At 48.0% G+C, this 17,304-nt stretch overlaps 1 protein-coding gene across 3 annotated transcripts in view; it reads left to right on the top strand.

Moving 5' to 3' along the window:
- Positions 1-17,304, top strand: part of gtf2a1 (general transcription factor IIA, 1) — a 132,618-nt gene that overhangs the window by 83,642 nt on the left and 31,672 nt on the right. For all 3 annotated transcript variants that reach the window (XM_072493742.1, XM_072493750.1, XM_072493760.1), the window contains exons 3-7: positions 52-244; positions 6,393-6,475; positions 14,730-14,820; positions 15,843-15,991; positions 17,042-17,146. In XM_072493742.1, coding sequence (XP_072349843.1) covers positions 52-244; positions 6,393-6,475; positions 14,730-14,820; positions 15,843-15,991; positions 17,042-17,146 — 621 coding nt within the window. The remainder of the gene's footprint in view (positions 1-51; positions 245-6,392; positions 6,476-14,729; positions 14,821-15,842; positions 15,992-17,041; positions 17,147-17,304) is intronic.

Here is a 17,304-nt window from a genome sequence, read left to right as displayed (position 1 = left end):
TCCTCATGGATAAATTAACGCTAGATTTTATTTTTCCTCCTGAACTGTCAGCTGTGGGAGAACAAATTAATGCAGTCAAAAGCTGTTGATGGTTTCCACTCTGAGGAGCAACAGATTTTAATTCAGGCACAGCAGCAGCAGCACCACCACCAGCAGCAACAGCAGCAGCAACATCAGGCTCAGCAGCAACATCAGGCTCAGCAGCAACAGACACAGCAAGTGCTCACCATCCCTGCTAATTCAGGTCAGTTACGGTGCCGCCTTTAGAAACTGCCGCTCAGTTAGGGAGGTTACAAATTGAGTTTGTGGGGGCACAGCAGAGCGCATAATTACGAAGGGCGAATGATGTTGGGGGCTGGTTTAGCACAGTGGGCTAAATAGCTGGCTTGTGATGCAGAGCAAGGCCAGCAGCGCAAGTTCAATTCCCGTACCGGCCTCCCGAACAGGCGCCGGAATGTGGCGACTAGGGGCTTTTCACAGTAACTTCATTGAAGCCTACTCATGACAATAAGTGATTATTATTATGTTGCCCGTTCTAAACCACAGTGTGTCTTAACTCGTATACGGTGGACAAATGACTATGAGACTCAGTTTATAAAACAGGACAATATTTATTCACGCGCAGATAATGGTTATGGTTATTCAATCACACATTCCCAGTCATAGGTTACACTATACCCCAATAGCTCCAAGATCTTAACTTGGCAGTGACTGACAAGTACTGAGCAGATACAGGCCTGTTATCTGTAGTTCCAGTCTTTTAGTCCTTTGTTAGTTGGTTATCAATCTGGTTCTCTTCAGGCACTGGTCTTCCTTCAGTTCGTAGTGTGATGGTCTCCTTCGTCGGCCGGTGGAAGTCACCTTTGTTAATTGCTGCTGCTCCAGAGAGAGAATGAATCTGTGCAGTAACTTACGCTGTTTGAATTTCGTGACTCTTTTGGTGGGCGGTCTCTGGGTCATTTGTCAATCAATTTGATTTTTAAAAAAATTTAGAGTACCCAATTCATTTTTTCCAATGAAGGGGCAATTTAGCATGGCCAATCCACCTACCCTGCAGATCTTTGGGTTGTGAGGGCGAAACCCACGCAACACGGGGAGAATGTGCAAACTCCACACGGACAGTGACCCAGAGCCGGGATCGAACCTGGGACCTCGGTGCCGTGAGGCAGCAGTGCTATCCACTGCGCCACCGTGCTGCCCCCATTTGTCAATCAATTGATCAGGGCTCAATCAGCCTGATTGATGAAATCCAATCAGGGGCTGACACATCAGTTTTGCGGTGGGCACCTAGTGGCCATACTTGAAAGTGTTGGAAACATGTATGCCCTTCCAAAAAACGAATTGGGTGCCGCTGTGTCTGGTAAATAATTGTGATCAACAAGACTGCTCTATTGATCTGGTTGGTGGCCTGGAGATAGCCCTTTACTTATGTTATTCGCATCAAGCTGTGAATTTGTTTGAAGTCTGCAAAGCCTTTTCCTGTAGTTTTATTTGATCTGCCTGTAGCTTGCTTGTCCATACCCTTGACTCAGCATCCCTTACTGTACACCATTTTAGGTGGCCACATTTATTATGTGAGTTGTATGAGGGAAATGGGTTCACTCACCCATTTTCTCCTTTATTTTACTTGGGTTACACCAACGTCAGCTGCTGCTCAGATGTGGCTCTCGTCTTTTGAGTCAGGAGGTTGTGAGTTCATGTCCTGTTCCAGAGGCCTGAGCATATTATCCCAGCTAATGACTTCAGAGCAGCACAGAGAGAGTGGTGAAACGTTGGAGGTGCCATTGTTTAGATGTGCTGTGAAATCGAGGCAATATCTGCCCCCTGGCCATTATTTTGAAGAAGAGTAGGGGAGTTCTACCTGTAGTCCAGGCCAATATTTATCCTGCAGCAGTATGTCACATTGCTGTTTGTGGGAGCTTGCTGTGCATAAATTGGCTGCCACATTTCCTGCATTGCAACAGTGACTTACACTTCAAAAGTACTTCTGGTTGTAAAGTAGTTTTGGACATCCTCATTTGGGAAAGGTGTTTTTTTCAATAACATTTTTTTATTAAAACTATTTATATTCAAGGCATTTAACAAATATACACAGAATATCAGAAGAACAACACATCAACCAAATAAACAACCACAAAACTCCGCCATGTCCCGCCTTCCCCATTTTAACGCCCCCCCCCCTTGCTGACCTCTCATTCTTCTTGAAGAAATCGATGAACGGTTTCCACCTCCGGGAGAACCCCTCTACCGGCCCCCGCAGAGCGAACTTGATCTTCCCCAACCTCCGGAATCCTGCCAGGTCACTCGACACACCAAATATCAGCATCTCTGGGCTCAGAACCATCTCCACACCCAGCATCTCGGACATCACGTCTGAGAATCCCTGCCAGAACCCCTTCAATCTTGGACATATCTAGAGTATGTGGCCATGTTTCGCGGGCCCCCATGCACTGCATACACCTATCCTCCACTCCCGTAAAGAACTTCCCATCGTCATGTGGGCCCTATGCACCACTATAAACCGAATGAGGTTTAACCTTGCACACGACGAGGACGCGTTCAACCTCCACAAGGCCTCAGGCCATGTCCCGGCCCCCACCAACCCTCCCAGCCCCTCCTCCCAGCCCCTCCTCCCACTTGCGCTTAACATCCTCCCCCGGGGCACTATCACTCTCCATCAGTTCCTTATAAATATCCGGCACCTTTCCCTCCCCTATTTTGTTCTCCGACAACAGCTTTGCAACACCGGAGGTGGCAGCCTCGGGAAGTTGGCACCTCTCTACTCACGAAATCCGGAACCTGCAGGTACTGAAAGCCATTCCTCTTGAGCAACTCATGCAATTCCTCCAACTCCTCCAGGCCCGCAAATTTGTCCCCTATAAACAAGTTCCTGAAGTACTCAATCCCCAAATGCCAACATCCCCGGAATCCCACATCCAGCCTCGCCGGCACAAACCTATGAGGGGAGGCATGTGGCGCAGTGGATAGCACTGGGACTGCGACGTTGAGGACCTGGGTTCGAATCCTGGCCCTGGGTCACTGTCCGCATGGAGTTTGCACATTCTCCCCATGTCTGCTTGGGTTTCACCCCCACAACCCAAAGATGTGCAGGGTAGGTGGATTGGCCACGCTAAATTGCCCCTTAATTGGAAAATAAAAAATAAGAAAATAATTGGGTACAAATCTATGGTTGTCTCAAATGGGCGTCAACAACGACATACCCTCCAACCCCAAGTGACACCTACACTGTTCCCACGCCCTTAAAGCCGACACCACCAATAGGCTTGCGGAGTACCTGGCCGGCGAGAACGGCAAAGGCGCCAATAAGAAAGCGCTCAAACCCGTTTGCCTACACAATGCCTCTTCCACCTGCCCCCTGACCGACCTTTCTATCGCCCATTTCCATACCCATTCCAGTAAATCCCGCTGCACTCCTGGGACCTTCCCCGCTCACACAAACCCCAGGATCAGCTCATTGACTTTCCTGAAAAAAGACTTGAGAGGTTCTGAAACGCATACAGAAATCTACGCAGCACTGTCATTTTCACTATATGCACCTGCTCAGCCAGCGATAGCGGCAAAACGTCCCACCTCTTAAAATCCACCTTCAAAATTAAAAAACAATTTTTTTTCCAATTAAGGGGCAATTTAGCGTGGCCAATCCACCTAACCTGCACACCTTCATCCCCTCCACCAATCGAACCAAGTTCAATCTATGCAGCTGGGCCCAGCTCCATGCCACCTGAATGTTTCGATACCGAAATCTCACCCCCACCACCCTAAATGATAGCTCCCCTAATAATTTCCTTTCCTGCCCTCTGGCATTGATGTGGGAATACTTCACTCTTTCCCATGTTCAATTTATTTCCCCAAAACAGACCAAACTCTCCCAAGATCTTCATAATCCTCCCAGTGCTTAGGGTTAAGGAAAATCCCAAGACTTTTTACACGTACATAAAAAGCAAGAGGGTAGCAAGGGAAAGGGTTGACCCACTGAAGGATAGGCAAGGGAATCTATGTGTGGAGCCAGAGGAAATGGGCGAGGTACTAAATGAATACTTTGCATCAGTATTCACCAAAGAGAAGAAATTGGTAGATGTTGAGTCTGGAGAAGGGTGTGTAGATAGCCTGGGTCACATTGAGATCCAAAAAGACGAGGTGTTGGGTGTCTTAAAAAATATTAAGGTAGATATTAAGGAAATGGGTGAGGTACTAAATGAATACTTTGCATCAGTATTCACCAAAGAGAAGAAATTGGTAGATGTTGAGTCTGGAGAAGGGTGTGTAGATAGCCAGGGTCACATTGAGATCCAAAAAGACGAGGTGTTGGGTGTCTTAAAAAATATTAAGGTAGATAAGTCCCCAGGGCCTGATGGGATCTACCCCATAATACTGAAGGAGGCTGGAGAGGAAATTGCTGAGGCCTTGACAGAAATCTTTGGATCCTGGTGGAATTGCAGATAGCGATGAGGACTGTCAGAGGATACAGCAGGATTTAGATTGTTTGGAGACTTGAGCGGAGAGATGGCAGATGGAGTTTCATCCGCACAAATGTGAGGTAATGCATTTTGGAAGGTCTAATGCAGGTAGGGAATATACAGTGAATGGTAGAACCCTCAAGAGTATTGAAAGTCAAAGAGATCTAGGAGTACAGGTCCACAGGTCATTGAAAGGGGCAACACAGGTGGAGAAGGTAGTCAAGAAGGCATACGGCATGCTTGCCTTCATTGGCCGGGGCATTGAGTATAAGAATTGGCAAGTCATGTTGCAGCTGTATAGAACCTTAGTTAGGCCGCACTTGGAGTATAGTGTTCAATTCTGGCCACCACACTACCAGAAGGATGTGGAGGCTTTAGAGAGGGTGCAGAAGAGATTTACCAGAATGTTGCCTGGTATGGAGGGCATTAGCTATGAGGAGCGGTTGAATAAACTCGGTTTGTTCTCACTGGAACGAAGGAGGTTGAGGGGAGACCTGATAGAGGTCTACAAAATTATGAGGGGCATAGACAAAGTGGATAGTCAGAGGCTTTTCCCCAGGGTAGAGGGGTCAATTACTAGGGGGCATAGGTTTAAGGTGAGAGGGGCAAGGTTTAGAGTAGATGTATGAGGCAAGTTTTTTACACAGAGGGTAGTGGGTGCCTGGAACCCGCTACCGGAGGAGGTGGTGGAAGCAGGGACGATAGTGACATTTAAGGGGCATCTTGACAAATACATGAATAGGATGGGAATAGAGGGATACGGACCCAGGAAGTGCAGAAGATTGTAGTTTAGTCGGGCAGCATGGTCGGCACGGGCTTGGAGGGCCGAAGGGCCTGTTCCTGTGCTGTACATTTCTTTGTTCTTTGTTCTTGTTCTTGCTGCCCAGTGGGTCTGAAATATATAATAAGGCATCCGCATGTAACAAAACCCTATGTCTCCCATCCCCATCGCCATCCCTCTCCAATCCCTTAATGCCCAAGTGTCATTGCCAACGGCTCTATCGCCAAGGCAAACAACATAGGGGAGAGCAGGCACCCTTGCCCGTGGTGAAGCCCAAAGTATCCTGAACTCATTTGGTTCATCCGCACACACACTCTTTGTGCACCAGCTGGACCCAATCCATAAACTCCTCTGAACCCGAACCGCCCCAACAACTCAGATACGCCCACCCCACCTGATCAAAAGTTTTCTCCACATCCATCACTACCATGACCTCAACATCCTGCCCTCCGAGGGCATCATAATCATACTAAGTAACCTCCACACGTTCGCCGACAACTGCCTCCCCTTCACAAAACCCGTCTGATCCTCCCCTATCACCCCCGACACGCAGACCTCAATGCCCGATTCCATATTCTGATCCATTATTTGCACAAGTGACTGTACAGGAAGAAATCCAAGCAACTACCTGATAAATATAAATGTTTTAAAAGGCACCAATTAATGCAGAAAAATAATGAAAGCTTAGCCAATGTTATTTGCTTTCTTTAGGATACCAGATATTGTAAAACTTGTAATTAGTAATAGGTTATAATTCTATGTTATTTTGAAATTAGAATTGCACTTTTATCTGTGGCACTTGCGACTGTTGAGCCCTGGTTAATATGTCGGAGTCACCACAAAGGTAATGTACCAACTGTACCAGGTCTGTGGACTGGTGTCATATCTAATCTAAGGAGAATGGAAGGGAAATAAAAAGACCTGAGGAAGCAGAACGAACCCCGAAGACACTTTCTGTTTTATCTTTGGGTAATTATTCCTTAAACAGTTCTGGCTCAGTTGGCTCTTTGTTGACTCTGGTGATATGCTATGTGAAACATTTAAAGCATGAAAACTATTAAGTTTAACTCTGCTTAGTTAATATATTCAAAATACTAATGACAATATTTCACTTTACTTAATTTATCCCATAGTTTTCTCATCTTCTCATAAATCAGGACCGCAAGTTATTATGCAAGATGGGAAGCTAATACAGCATATGAATCCAACTGGCATGGTAAGGGTATATAATAAATATATATATATATATATAATATATAAATACAGAAATACACACACACACACCTACACCGATATAAAGATATACTTATTTCTTGCCACTTTTCTCTTCCATCCTCTCCTGGAGGTTTGTGTTGAACGTAGAACATACAGTGCAGAAGGAGGCCATTCGGCCCATCGAGTCTGCACTGACCCACTTAAGACCTCACTTCCACCCTATCCCTGTAACCCAATAACCCCTCCTAACCTTTTTGGACACTAAGGGCAATTTAGCATGGCCAATCTACCTAACCTACACGTCTTTGGACTGTGGGAGGAAACCCACGCAGACACGGGGAGAACGTGCATGCTCCTCACAGACAGTGACCCAGCAGGGAATCAAACCTGGAACCCTGGCGCTGTGAAGTCACGGTGCTAGCCACTTATGTTACCATGCTGTCCTTGTTGCTGTGGTACATATTCACAGGGCAGACACTGACCACTCAAGTGACCATTATTCGTATTGACCTCAAAAATAAACATTGTCAGGCTATTTTGCAGCCAGGCCTTTCCCGTACATGTTCGATTTAAATTAATTGAAAAGGTTTGTTAGCTTCAATTTGTACGAGTAATAAGGTGGGAATTATTGAGTGTTGGCAGTTGTATAAAGCTGCCCCTATCAGTCTATCTCTGGCTGGTTTAGATTGAGTTTGTATTCTAATGCCAGAAATGCTGTCAGTTTCATAAACATCTTCTTGTACTTCAGGATATTCTGTATTCCATGCTGTGTTAAGGAAAGGGCATTTGACACTCGTTATCCACCTTTGCTGTTTTTTAGCCTTTGAATGTGAACGTAAAAAAAAACTCATCAGTTGGTTAATTGAATCTGGTTTTCCAGTTTATTTGTGTGAGCACTGAACTTCTTTTTTAAAAATAATATATTTATTAAAGTTTTTAACAAAATTTTTCTCCCTTACAAACAATAACCCCCCCCCCCCCGTAACAAAAAAAAAAGGAAACGAGAAATCGCGCGGAGCAAGATATATACATGGCAAAATAGTATATTTACATAGCTTTGTACACTGGCTCTCTCCCGTACGTGCCAGTTTCCCCGACTCTTCATGTTATCTCTTGCTCATCCACCCCCCCAGGCATCTCTTTCCCCCCCCCCTCCCCGGACATATTGTTTATCCAGGCCTCCACGCTGGGGGACTACGCCTCCTTCCACATTAGCAAGATCCTTCGCCGGGCTACGAGGGACGCAAAGGCCAGAATACCGGCCTCTTTCGCCTCCTGCACTCCCGGTTCATCCACTACTCCGAATATTGCTAGCCCCCAGCTTTGCTTGACCTGGACTTTCACCACCTGAGATATTGCTCCCGCCACTCCTCTCCAGAACCCCTCCAGTGCCGGGCATGACCAAAACATATGGACATGGTTCGCCGGGCTCCCTGAGCACCTTCCACATCTGTCCTCTACCCCGAAGAACCTGCTCAACCTCGCCCCCGTCAAGTGAGCTCTGTGAACCACCTTAAATTGTATCAGGCTGAGCCTGGCACACGAGGAGGAGGAATTAACCCTACCCAAGGCATCAGCCCACAGACCTTCCTCGATCTCCTCCCCCAGCTCCTCCTCCCATTTACCCTTCAACTCTTCTACTTAAGCTTCCCCCTCTTCTCTCATCTCCTGGTGTATTGCCGACACCTTGCCCTCCCCGACCCATGCACCCGAGATCACCCTGTCTTGAATTTCTTGTGCCGGGAGCAGCGGGAATTCCCTCACCTGTCGCTTCACAAAAGCCCTCACCTGCATGTATCTGAAAGCATTTCCCGGAAGTAACTCAAACTTCTCCTCCAGTGCCCCTAGGCTCGCAAACGTTCCGTCAATGAACAGGTCCCCCATTCTTCTGATCCCCACCCGATGCCAGCTCTGGAACCCCCCGTCCATCTTCCCCGGGACAAACCGATGGTTACCCCTGATCGGGGACCACACCGATGCTCCCATTGCACCCCTGTGCCGTCTCCACTGGCCCCAGATCCTTAGCGTTGCCGCCACCACCGGGCTCGTGGTATACTTTGTCGGTGAGAGCGGCAGCGGTGCCGTCCCCAACGCCCCCAGGCTCGTTCCTTTGCAGGACGCCATCTCCATCCTCTTCCATGCCGCCCCCTCTCCCTCCATAACCCACTTGCGGATCATCGCCACATTTGCTGCCCAGTAGTAGCTCCCCAGGTTTGGCAGCGCCAACCCTCCTCTGTCCCTACTGCGTTCCAGGAACCCTCTCCTTACCCTCGCCCACACAAACCCCATAATACTCCTGCCTACTCTCTTAAAAAAGGCCTTGGTGATCACGATGGGAAGGCACTGAAACACAAACAAAAACCTCGGAAGGACCACCATTTTGACCGATTGTACTCTACCCGCCAGCGAGAGCTGTAGCATGTCCCATCTTTTAAAATCCTCCTCCATTTGCTCCACTAACCTCGTCAGATTCAGTTTATGTAGGGTCCCCCAACTCCTGGCTATCTGGATCCCCAGATACCAAAAGCTCCCCTCCGCCCTCCTCAGCAGTAGGTCCCCTATCCCTCTTTCTCCCCAAACTCCCTTAGAGTCTGCATGACCTCCACCATCCCCTCCATTGGATCCGCCACGTACAGCAACAGGTCATCTGCATATAGCGACACCCGATGCTCTTCTCCCCCTCGGACCACCCCCCTCCATTTATTAGACTCCCTCAATGACATGGCCAATGGTTTGATCGCCAATGCGAACAACAGGGGGGACAGGGGGCACCCCTGCCTCGTCCCTTGGTACAGTCGAAAGTACTCCGACCTCCGCCGGTTCGTCACTTCCCTCGCCACCGGGGCTCTGTAAAGGAGCTTAACCCAACTGATAAACCCTCCCCCGAACCCAAACCTACGCCGCACCTCCCAGAGGTACTCCCACTCTACTCGGTCAAAGGCCTTCTCCGCGTCCATAGCTGCCATTATCTCCGCTTCTCCCTCCACCGATGGCATCATTATCACGTTTAAGAGCCGCCGCACATTGGTGTTTAGCTGCCTACCCTTTACAAATCCTGTCTGGTTCTCGTGAAGCACCCCCGGGACACAGTCCTCGATCCTCGTGGCCAGCACTTTTGCCAGCAACTTTGCATCCACATTAAGGAGAGAGATCGGCCTGAACGATCCACATTGCAGTGGGTCCTTGTCCCGCTTTGGGATCAAAGAAATTGTCGCTTCCGACATTGTCGGAGGTAGTGTCCCCTCCTCTCTTGCCTCATTAAAGGTCCTCACTAGTAGCGGGGCCAACAGGTCGACGTACTTCCTGTAGAACTCCACCGGGAATCCGTCCGGTCCCGGGGCCTTCCCCGCCTGCATGCTCCCCAAACCCTTGCTCAGCTCCTCCAACCCAATTGGTGCCCCCAGACCAGCCACCTCTTGCTCCTCCACCCTCGGGAATCTCAGTTGGTCTAGGAATCGTCTCATACCCTCTTCCCCCGCTAGGGGCTGAGATCTGTACAGCTCTTCATAAAAGGCCTTAAATACCTTGTTTATTTTCATCGCACTCCGAACCGTGGCTCCCCTTCCATCTTTGACTCCCCCTATTTCCCTCGCTGCCATCCTTTTACGGAGCTGGTGTGCCAGCATCCGACTAGCCTTTTCCCCATACTCATAGGTCGCCCCCTGCGCTTTCCTCCACTGTGTCTCTGCCTTCCCTGTGGTCAACAGGTCAAACTCCGTCTGGAGCCGTCGTCTTTCCCCAAGTAATCTTTCCTCCGGGGCCTCTGCGTATCTCCTGTCCACTCTCAAAATCTCCCCCACTAACCTCTCCCTTTCCATGCCCTCTGTCTTCTCCCCATGAGCCCTAATGGAGATTAGCTCTCCCCTGATCACCGCCTTCAACGCCTCCCATACCACCCCTACCCGCACCTCCCCGTTGTCGTTGGCCTCCAAGTACCTTTCGATACACCCCCTCACCTTCCCACACACCACCTTGTCCGCCAGCAGTCCCACATCCAGCCGCCACAGCGGGCGTTGGTCCCTCTCCTCTCCCAGCTCCAGTTCCACCCAGTGCGGGGCATGGTCCGAAACGGCTATGGCCGAATATTCCGTCCCCTCCACCCTCGGGATGAGCGCCCTGCCCAGAACAAAAAAATCTATCCGGGAGTAGGCTTTGTGTACATGGGAAAAGAAAGAAAATTCCCTGGACTGCGGCCTTGCAAACCACCATGGGTCCACTCCCCCCATCTGATCCATAAACCCCCTAAGTACCTTGGCCGCCGCCGGCCTCTTTCCAGTCCTTGATGTGGAGCGGTCCAGTGCTGGATCCAACATTGTATTGAAGTCCCCTCCCATTATCAGGCCTCCTTTCTCCAAGTCCGGAATGCTCCCCAACATGCGCTTCATGAATCCTGCATCATCCCAGTTTGGGGTATATACGTTTACCAACACCACCCACATCCCTTGCAGCCTACCGCTCACCATTACATATCGCCCTCCATTGACCACCTCAATAGTCTTGGCCTGAAATGACACCCGCTTTCCCACTAATATTGCCACCCCTCTATTCTTCGCGTCCAGTCCCGAGTGGAATACCTGTCCTACCCATCCCTTTCTTAACCTGACCTGGTCCGCCACCTTCAGGTGAGTCTCTTGGAGCATGACCACGTCCGCCTTCAGTCCCTTTAAGTGCGCGAACACTCGCCCTCTTCACTGGCCCATTCAGCCCCCTGACGTTCCACGCTATCAGCCGGATTGGAGGGGCTCCTCTCTTTCTCCCCCCCCCGCCGACTAGCCATCTCCTTTTCTGGGCCAGTCCCGTGTCCACGCCTCCCTCACCCTCCAGTCCCCCAGACGGGGGACCCCGGTCCCGACCACCTCTTCTATGTCCCATTCCCTTTCGGCCAGTGCAGCAGCAACCCTTTCTACCCACCTCCCCCCCCCCCCCGCTAGACCCCTGTCTAGCTTTTGTGCTCCCCCCATGTCACCCCCGTAAGTCAGCTGACCCCGGCTACCCCCGCTATCCCATTGACCTCCCCGTGTGGGAGTTTCCTCTCCCACCTTTCTTCCCGCACGCGGGAAAAACAAAAAACCCCGCGCTTTCCAAAGCCCGCTCCGCCCCCTCTGGCGCAGCTCCTGTCGCGGCCTTGTCTCTCTCCCCCAGCCCATGTAACATTTCCTGCGCGTGATTGTGATTGACCCCCTATATACAACAACCATCACACATCAAACCTCAAATATCCCCCCCACCCTCACAAACCCTCAGTTAGAGTCCAACTTTTCGGTTTGTATAAATGTCCACGCCTCTTCAGGCGTTTCAAGGTAGTAGTGTTGGCCCTTGTATGTGACCCACAGTCGCGCTGGCTGCAGCATTCCGCATTTCACTTCTTTCCGGTGCAACACCGCTTTGGCCCGGTTGAAACCCGCTCTCCGCTTTGCAACCTCTGTGCTCCAGTCCGGGTATATTCGGATCTCTGCATTGTCCCACTTACTGCTCCGTTCCTTCTTGGCCTATTTCAGGACCCACTCTCTGTCCGTGAACTGGTGGAACCTCACCACCATCGCCCTTGGCGGCTCATTTGCCCGGGGCCTCCTCGCCAGCACCCGGTGTGCCCCGTCCAACTCCAGCAGCCTCGAAGGGGCCTCCTTGCCCATCATCGCCCCGAGCATCGTGCTCGCGTATGCCCCGGCATCAGCCCCCTCCGCTCCTTCAGGGAGACCCAGGATCCGCAGATTCTTTCTCCTCGACCTGTTCTCCAGGTCTTCGACTCTTCCCGCCCACCTCCTGTGTAGCGCCTCGTTCTGCTCCACTCTCACCACCAGGCCCGAGATCTCGTCCTCGTTCTGACCAACTCTTTTTTGTACCTCCTGGATCTGAACCTCGTGGGCCTTCTGGGTGATCCCTCGTCCTTCGATTGCCGAAAGCATAGGCGCCAGCATTTCCTTACGCATCTCCTCGCGCTGCTCCTCGAAGCAGTGCTTAATAAACTCCTGCAGCTCCACTTTGTCTCTGGCTGCCGCCATTTTGTCTTTTTTCCCCGGTTTTTCCCGTTGCTCCAGCTCCTGCAGCTCCACTTTGTCTCTGGCCGCCGCCATTTTGTCTTTTTTCCCCGTTTTTTCCCGTTGCTCCAATGCCACTTTTGTGGCCGTTACGCTTCGAGTCCGTTTCATAAAAGTTGGAGGGGGACCTCCCTCTTACCTTCCCCACGGTTTAGTCTCGAAAAAAAGTTCCGTTGGGGCTCTTCTAGCGAGCCCGAAAGTCCGTGGTAGCGGGAGCTGCCGAATCGTGCGGCTCAGCTCCGCATAGCCGCACCCGGAAGTCAGCACTGAACTTCTTAATGATTTGTTTCAGATGTCAGTTCAAATTATGCCATAGAACTATACAATCCCTATGTGCAGAAGGAGACCATTCGGCCCATCGGGTCTGCACCGACCCTCCACTCTACCTGGGCCCACTCCTTCACCCTTACCCTGCAACCCCACACATTGATTATGGTCACTCCACCTAACCTTCATATCTTTGGACACTAAGGGGCAATTTAACATGGCCAATCCACCTAACCTTCACATCTTTGGGCTGTGAGTGGAAACCAGAACAACCGGAGGAAACCCACGTAGGCACGGGGAGAACGTGCAGACTCCACATAAACAGCCACCCTAGGCCAGAATTGAACTTGGGTCTGCTCTGCCACTGCTCTCCCTCCCATTTTTAGATCTCCATCCCATTCCACAACATTTTTTTTTTTTTTTTTTTTTTTTTTTCAATATCATGTACTTTTATTACAGCCATAATTAAATCCACAGAATACAGGCTGACACAATTGTTTTATAACGTAGACAAGTTAGCAACTTTCCTGAAACGTACACTGTTCTATATTATACATCCTTCCTTTGCTTGAGTTCTTCTCTCTCTCAGATCGGTACAAATGCAGTAAGACTTGTTCGTTTGCTGTGCAGTTACATTTGTGCACGCTCTCGCTGTAGTCGGGAGTTGTATGTTCGAGATACTGTGTTCCAGGCATCCATGTATCGATCCATGCACATAGCTATACATTTCTGTTCAGAGTTGTCCAGTGAACTTCCTGGTTTCCCAACACACTTCCTGAAACATTTATCAGTCATTCTCTGTAAGAGTTCCTGGGCGTTCGCTACGGCGATTTGCAGTTTCACTTGCTCCATGATCATCCCCGAGTCCACCTTCCCTCCGATGGGCCCTCCCAAGAAGTCGTCCATCCCGCCGAGGCACCGTCAACCTTCTCATTCCACAACTTTAAGAGTGTGGGGTGGTGATTTGCTCCAGGGCTGGGTCTGCTTGGGAATCATCTTCCAGGAGGTGTGCAACAGCGGGGGTTGTCATGCCTCAAATCTTCCTCTGTCTTGGGAGACATTCCCTTTTGTTTAATGTGTGGATTTGAATCCTGTAGGGCTTGTCCCCTGCAGTTTCTGAATATCTGGGGTACAAATTTCCATAGAATTCCTATAGTGCTGAAGGAGGCCATTTGGCCCATCGAGTCTACACCGACACTCTGATACTGTACCCTACCTAGGTCCCCCCCAATCCAAGTAACCCCATAACCCCTACCGAACCTGCACATCTTGGGGCACAACGGGCAATTTATCATGGGCAATCTAACTTACTCATCTTTGGACTGTGGGAGGAAAGTCACCAAAGACTGGAATTGAATCCGGATCCCAGGCGCTGTGAGGCAGCAGTGATAGCCACTGTGCCGCCTCATATAGTATTGTTCGTTATTTAGTTCTGAAAAATTGCAATTTTTTAATTGTCGATATAGAGGTTGGAAGGGGAAAGGTATAGGTTCTAGATTTATTTTGTTCAGTGAGTGGCTTGGTCCTTATTAGAATTACAGAAGCTCATTGTATGCAGCTTAACCTTCACAATGATAAAAGATGCAATTCATGTTTACTGTCTTGTACTGGTGCTTTTTATTATTAAAATAATAATTTCAGTAGATTTTTCTTCAAGTCACATAATTCACATGACATCAGGTATTACAAACTGTATTCAAATTTCCCTTTGCCATGAGAAAAAGGCCTTCTAACCTCTCATACACTGCAGTATTAATCTGAAAACAAAATGTTGCTTGCCTTCAAAACTGAATGTGGCTCTACCACCATTTTACAAGTGTGCATGTCATCACATTAACCTGCAACCAAATTGAAAGGCGATACCTGTGCTTGCACCACAGGGCAGAATAAATATTTCTGTTGTAATTGTTTTTCATCAGTCAAATAACATTCCTTCTGTTTCTTCTGCAGAGTGCAGCTGCCACTGCCGCAACTCTGGCATTACCAGCAGGTGTTCCAGCTCCCTACCAGCTTTCTAATGGACCAATATTAACAAATACAGGTAAAAGCACGTCTTAATGTACAGCCTTCATGTTGTCACTAGGGTTCAAGGAGGGCCACAAATGCCATTATACAACAACCCCTGTAGTTGTGCTTTACGTTTGTACTGTTCCTACTTGGTTCATGCTTGATGGCCACGTTGGAGTCAGTTTTTTCCCTTTGCTTTTCTTCTTCGACCGTCATTCTATATTTTGTAATTCCGTTTCAACTTTGCAATTTAATTGAATGTTATATGATCAGACTTCCAACTCTGGCAAGAATCTAACGAGCAGGGGCATAAGTGGCTTGGGTCAGGTTGAGGAGATATATTTTGTGGAGAAATATCTGTAGTCAAGATGGATAGCTATCCCAACATATCTGGAAGACACTACCTGATAGGGTGATGAAAACTGATTCAATTGTCACTTTCAAAAGGGAATATGAAAAGAAACACATTCAGGGCTATTGAGGAAGAGCAAAAAAGAGGTCAAATTATATAGCTCTTTCAAAGCACGATGGTTTGAATACAGTCTTTCTGTGCACTGATTTTAAAAACTCATTTCTTGTTTCCATTGTATTTGGTTACATTTTAATTTTTGACATTTTCATCACCCTTACTTTTAAATCCCTCCCTGGCCTCATCCTGCCCTATTTCATCCTTCCTACAATTATGTGATATTCACAGTCTCCAATTTGGGCATTTTTTTCACACCTGATTTTACACATCGCCATTAGTGGCTGTACCTTCAGGTGCCATGCACCTAAACTCTTAAATTTATTTTTTAAATGGCCCAATCCCTCCTTTTTTCTTAAGATTCTCTTTAAACCCTACCCCTTGGTGACCAACCTTTTGAACATCCACCCTAATATTTAATTTTATTTTGGAACATGCACCTTGGAACATTTTATTTTGCTAAATGTGCTCTATAAATATCAGTTACTGCTGTTACATATTTGTGATCTTTAGAATCTATCCTGAGCAGAAGCCTAACCAATGTTGTTCGTTCGCATGTAACCTGTGAGACACTGCTTATTTTTTCACAGGGCAACTGCTGCAGTTTGTACGAGCTCCTAATGGGGCCCACTACTTTATCCAGCCACACCAGCAAGTTGTACTGGCACAATCAGTGACACAGCAGCAGGTTATTCAACAGATGCAGTCCGGTGGTGTGCAGGCACCTGTCATACAGCAGGTGCGTACAACTGATTAGTTCACATCTAGACTAAGTACCAGTTTATGTTGGCAATAAAGTGGATAATATTTATATTCAGCCTACTAAGCGAAGAATGCTTTTCCTGAATTTGTGTCCACGCCATGTCAGACCACTACCTGCTGTAAATAAAGAAGGTGGTAAATATTCTAAGCAGAGGCAGATGAGAGCTGTGGAGGCGCACCAGGGCAGATGGAGTAATTTTGGATTGCTTCAGCACATAAACAGTAGTGAAATAGTTTCCTTTTGCTGTGCAAACTTGGTTTTATGGTTCTAGCTCTTTTAAAAAAAAAAAAAAAAAATCAGGAAGGGTAAAATCCTTATGCTTTACAAATGGAAATTGTAAAAACTATACACACAATGAAGTGGACTAAAACTTCTCGGAATTGTAGACAAGGGAGGAATAGGTAGAGGAAGGTCAATAAACGTAATTGCATTTTGTTCCTTATCAAGAGGAATCATAACTTTTCAGTAGACTTCAAAGATAGTCAGCCTGAAGTTCCATTTCAGTTTTTAGGTTTTAATTTTTCAATATGTTTCTTAACACCACTGTACGCTAGTGCTGTGTAAGCATCTAATTCTAGCATCTTGCTAGAATTAGATGCTTACACATCTAAGCATCTGCGTATAAAATTTCATGGATGAGTTTTCTCAATGAATAATGCTGTACCGTAAGTGAAAAAAGTCAACTCTTAAGCAAATTCCTGTCAGTGCTGCTAATTGTGGTATTCACATGATTTTTCTGCATTAGAATGCTGCCCAATATTTTTTTAAGTAGCGTACTTTTGATGTTTTTAAGTACAGTATGCTTTTGCCGTGGTTTATTTAATGGTGTCTGTTAAACTGCCTCAGCAGTCAGCAATCTACAGATACAACTCAAATAAATAAAAAAGCAAATCTTCTATGAATACAGAAAGATAACCTTATTTGGTCTTTTGTCACAAAAGTGTTTACACAGGAGAGATATAAAGCTTGTAACTGGAAATCCTGCTGAGAGTAGTTATCAAGCTGGATTTAACTTTCTTCTTGTAGATGCTGGCTCCATTGCCACCCGGAACTATCCCTCAGCAGACTGGAGTGATTATTCAACCACAGCAAATTCTTGTTGCTGGGAACAAAGTTCCTTCAAACACACAGGTAAGCTGTTCATTAAAAAAGGAGTAGATAGGTGGCCCGGTGGCGGAGTGGTTAGCGCTGCTGCCTCATGGTGCTGAGGGCGCGGGTCACTGTCTGTGTGGAGTTTGCACATTCTGCCCGTTTTTGCGTGGGTCTCAACCCCCACAAAGCAAAGATGT

Source organism: Scyliorhinus torazame, chromosome 2, assembly GCF_047496885.1.
Source record: "Scyliorhinus torazame isolate Kashiwa2021f chromosome 2, sScyTor2.1, whole genome shotgun sequence".
Classification (NCBI taxonomy): Eukaryota; Metazoa; Chordata; class Chondrichthyes; order Carcharhiniformes; family Scyliorhinidae; genus Scyliorhinus; species Scyliorhinus torazame.
The sequence above is the reverse complement of the archived record's forward strand: the minus strand, read 5'-3'. Positions and strand labels throughout refer to the sequence as shown.